Below are 4,167 nucleotides of genomic sequence, written 5' to 3' on the forward strand. Positions count from 1 at the left end.
AAGGTGCTGTACATCCAGATCAAACAGTGGTTGGGCATTTGTTTTTCTGAAATTGTTCCATTGACAGCTTCCAAGGCTACAGGGTAGCAAATGGTCAACAGAGCCTCTCAGCTCAAATCTCAGTTCTTCCATATATAGGATATGTGACAGGGCAGGTTTCCTGTTCTCCCAGAATTCCTTTTATCATTTGGAAAATTAAAAAATAAGAAAAAGCAAAACTGCCTGCCTTTTGTGTTTTTAGGGCATTTAATAATAAAAGATGCATACATTTACTTAACTATTTACTTGATATATGCTGGGTCATTCAAAATGACTAGTTTCCCAAATGATGGCCTATTTGGGAGGCCCAGGCAGTAGGATCTTGAGTTTGAGATCAGCCAGAGATACACAGGAAAAAAGAAGAAAATGAAGATATGAGTTTATGCTGGTCATTTCCTATTTAGGCAGCTGTAATATTAGTGTACTATGCTAAAATACTTCATAGGACTTTCAATTTTAAGGGAAGTATCATAGTGTTTGAGAAGCATTACTGGGTAAACATTATTTTATATGCAAAGGGTAGAATACATGGATTGTCTTCAGTGTCATAAATTCCAAACTTGTCACCAGTTCAGAATCTTGAAATTTTTTTTTAAATTTACTTTTTTAAAAAAAATATTTTTATGTTTTTACTGTATTTTTTTAGAAGAAGCATTTCATTACAGCTTTAACATACTCAATAACAGTTTCCAGAAAAACTTACTTTTTTAAAAGCTTAGTTAGTAAGGTGCCTGTTGCATAAGCCTGAGGACCAGAGTTCTAATCCCTAGCACCCATGTAAAAGCTGGGTACCATGGTTCATGTCTCCAATGCCAGTGCTGGGGGAGCTGAGATAGGCAAATTGCCTTCACCCACTAGTCTAGGCAAACTGATGAATTCTAGGTTCAGGGAGGGATCCTGTCTCCAGAACTAAAGGGTGGAATGTGATCCAAGACAACACCTTGAGTCACCTTCTGGCCTCCACATGCACACCCAGATGCACATGCACACCCAGATGCACATGCACACCCACATTTATTTTAATACTCAATTCAGTCTTCAGGCTGCACACTGGAACCAGCTAGGATGTTAAAACAACACCCCCCCCCCTAATAAAAAAAGGCTAGTATCTGGGTCAAGTCCAACTCCAGGCTAGTTACAACAGGTCTCCAGGGTAGGGCAGTGCAAGGAGAGGCAGAGCAATGAACAGCTTCTTTTTATGGTTTTCAGTGGGACAGAGTCCACTCAGGAGATAGAAGTGTACATAGCTGATAGGTCACTTATGTATCGCAAGCACTTGTTAAGCAAGAGTGCATAGTAAAAGTTTGAGACTGCAAGCTCACAGGTGTCTCAGTAAGAAGAGAAAGCCACCATGGATCCAGTTCTGTTCCTGGTGCTCGGTCTCTCCTGTCTGCTTCTCTTCTCATTGTGGAGACAGAGCTCTGGGAGAGGGAAGCTCCCTCCTGGTCCTACTCCTCTCCCAATTATTGGAAACATCCTACAGATAGATGTGAAGAACATCAGCAAATCCTTAGCCAGTGTAAGTTTGTTTCATGCTACTCCAGTGGATGGCAAGGGGCAATTAATCTCTGCTACTAAATAAATACATTTCTGGAGGCAAATTTTAAACTATGTTATTATAAGACAAATACTCTTGGTGGATCATTATATTTGGTATGTCATTTTCAGAAATGGTTAAATGAGATAATATATTTGTCCAGAACAGATTTATTTATGTTTAGATAGACTCTGAATAATAAAGACTTGTGTTTCTTCTTTATTTCATGGTCCTCAGTTATGACTTTTTGCCCAAGGTAAAAGGTGATCTGTAGGAATGTCTTTTACTATATGCACATACTGCAGACAAATCTTTACCTAAGCTTGCAACCAAAATAGTTAATCTTATATTGTTTACAATGTAGAGAGGTCACTGAGCTGTGAGCTCTTCTTGTGACCTGGGCATATAACCTTAGTTCCTCATGACCCTTGCCCTGGACCCCAAATAATGGATGAGTCTGTAGGTGTGTGCACATGCGTGTATGTGTGCTTGCGTGTGTGTGTGTGTGTGTGTTTTGTATTTCAAGAATACTGCAAACAGCATGAAGTATTTGTTGGAAGCAATGATGATATGAAAATCTCCCCCTCTGTATTACAAACAATACATAGGATTAAATTGATAATGAATGTTTGTGGTGATGTGTGTTCTAGTTCAGTGGATCAGAAAGGGAAAAACTCTTCTCTGATAAAGTTCTGACTTTTCCCTCCTGATTCCATGCTGGAGATAGTGTCAGTAATAGAAAGAGTGAGGCCTTTATTAGGGAGTGCAGTTACTCTGAAGGAACCAGTTCTTAGCAGTTTGGTTCTGCTCTTGTCTGAAACAGATGTTAAGGAGTTAGGCTGATTTTATTCAAGCATCTCTGTAATGTGGCTTTGTGTAGTAAATGCTATAGTAATTGAACTGCTTTTGGAAATTTACTCAAGAAGTCTTCCACTATTGTGTATTTCATTTAGATTAGCCACAATAATTAAACATCTCCAAAGAATAAAGTTGTCTGATATCAGGAAACTATCTGATTATACAATAAATGTATGTGAGTGACAAAAAATTAGTTAGGTCCTGTTGTGTAGTGATGCTTTTGGACTCTACACAAAATTGTTGTCTGTGACTTCTAGGTGTGCCGCACGGAAGAAACTGTCCTTCCACAGGAAACTGCATGTGCTGGCACCCCTTGCTGTCTGCCTCTGTGTCAATAATACTGAAGGATCATAAGCATCTTAGCATTAGACTCATCCGGGGAGAGTTATAAAACTGTAGATTTTTGATACTTATCACAGGGCAGCTGTAGCATCCCCATGAGAAGAGTTTAGCAGGTAATCCCGAGGCAGTGTTCTAAGCGTTTGAGTACTTGTTCAAAGATGGACACTGGAGACTGGTTAACTGTTCACGTATCAGAGATCTGCTACGCAAGAAATCTGAATCTTCAGCCCATGGTATACTGAAATGAATGTGAAATTCTTTCTACCTAAGTCTCTTTACTTGTAAATCAGTAAAAAACTTACTTCAAGGTGCAGATTAGTTGTGATAGTTTACATATCTTTGCCTGACAAGTTTCTGACAAATGGGAATCAGTTTGTATGTGACTGCTATAATAAATATTAGCCTTTTAACATATGAAATACAGAAAAATTTGAAGTTGTCTATGACAGAATAAAAATGTCAACAGTATGATTATAATAGTCAGATTGGACTTTTTTGGCTGCTACTCATATTTTCTTTCTTATTTCTAGTTCTCTAAAGTCTATGGCTCTGTGTTTACTCTATATTTTGGTATGAAGCCTACTGTGGTGGTCCATGGATATGAAGCCATAAAGGAAGTCCTGGATGACCTTGGAGAGGAGTTTTCAGGAAGGGGTAGCTTCTCGATTGTTGAAAGAACTAATAATGGCCTTGGTAAGAGTGCAAGTGCATGTATGTGCAGGCATGTGTATGTGTGCATTGGGCACTAATCATGGGGATGAGATGTGAAGAGCTCCTTGAGCAGAGCAGCAAGTGGCATCACCTGTCAGCTTCCTCTTCCACCTGTGGGTTCTCCCTTCTAGTTTCCATTTCCTATTCTGGCAGGAATCATTTTCAGCAATGGAAGAAAATGGAAGGAGCTGCGGCGCTTCTCACTTATGACTCTGAGGAATTTTGGGATGGGGAAACGGAGCATTGAGGATCGCATTCAAGAGGAAGCCCGCTGCCTTGTGGAGGAGTTAAGCAAAACCAGTGGTGAGTGACTGCTTCCCTGGCTCTTCCTTAATGCCTTTTGAAACACTAGCAGGGTGGCCAGTTAGTCTTCTGGGGCAGTGGCTGCTGGTCCTCATGTTAGGCCCCCAAGGACAGAGAAGTTAAGAGTTTTTGCTTGTCTGTCTTTGTGCTTGTACATACTGCCTGTGCATACAGTGCATCAGTCTGTGCATCAGACTCATCTAATCCCATTCGTTCCCAGCTTGTTTTCAAAACTTAACATCATGAGGGTACAAAGTTTTGAACCTCATAAAAAAATTTATATGGGGTAATTTTTTTCTATAGTGTAATTGTGAGTTAACTATTTTAGTACAGTTTTTTGAGAATATTTGTCCGGTGTGTATGGTGGGAATTACCCC

At 39.7% G+C, this 4,167-nt stretch overlaps 1 protein-coding gene across 1 annotated transcript in view; it reads left to right on the forward strand.

Annotated features, from left to right (window-relative positions):
- The first annotated feature begins 1,343 nt into the window (after positions 1–1,343).
- Positions 1,344–4,167, forward strand: part of LOC103732444 (cytochrome P450 2C55-like) — a 34,964-nt gene continuing 32,140 nt past the window's right edge. The window contains exons 1-3 of the mRNA XM_008831015.2: positions 1,344–1,558; positions 3,307–3,469; positions 3,641–3,790. Coding sequence (XP_008829237.1) covers positions 1,391–1,558; positions 3,307–3,469; positions 3,641–3,790 — 481 coding nt within the window. The 5' untranslated portion in view covers positions 1,344–1,390. The remainder of the gene's footprint in view (positions 1,559–3,306; positions 3,470–3,640; positions 3,791–4,167) is intronic.

The sequence above is a fragment of the Nannospalax galili genome, unplaced genomic scaffold (genome assembly GCF_000622305.1).
Source record: "Nannospalax galili isolate Female #2095 unplaced genomic scaffold, S.galili_v1.0 scaffold1415, whole genome shotgun sequence".
NCBI classification, from domain to species: Eukaryota; Metazoa; Chordata; class Mammalia; order Rodentia; family Spalacidae; genus Nannospalax; species Nannospalax galili.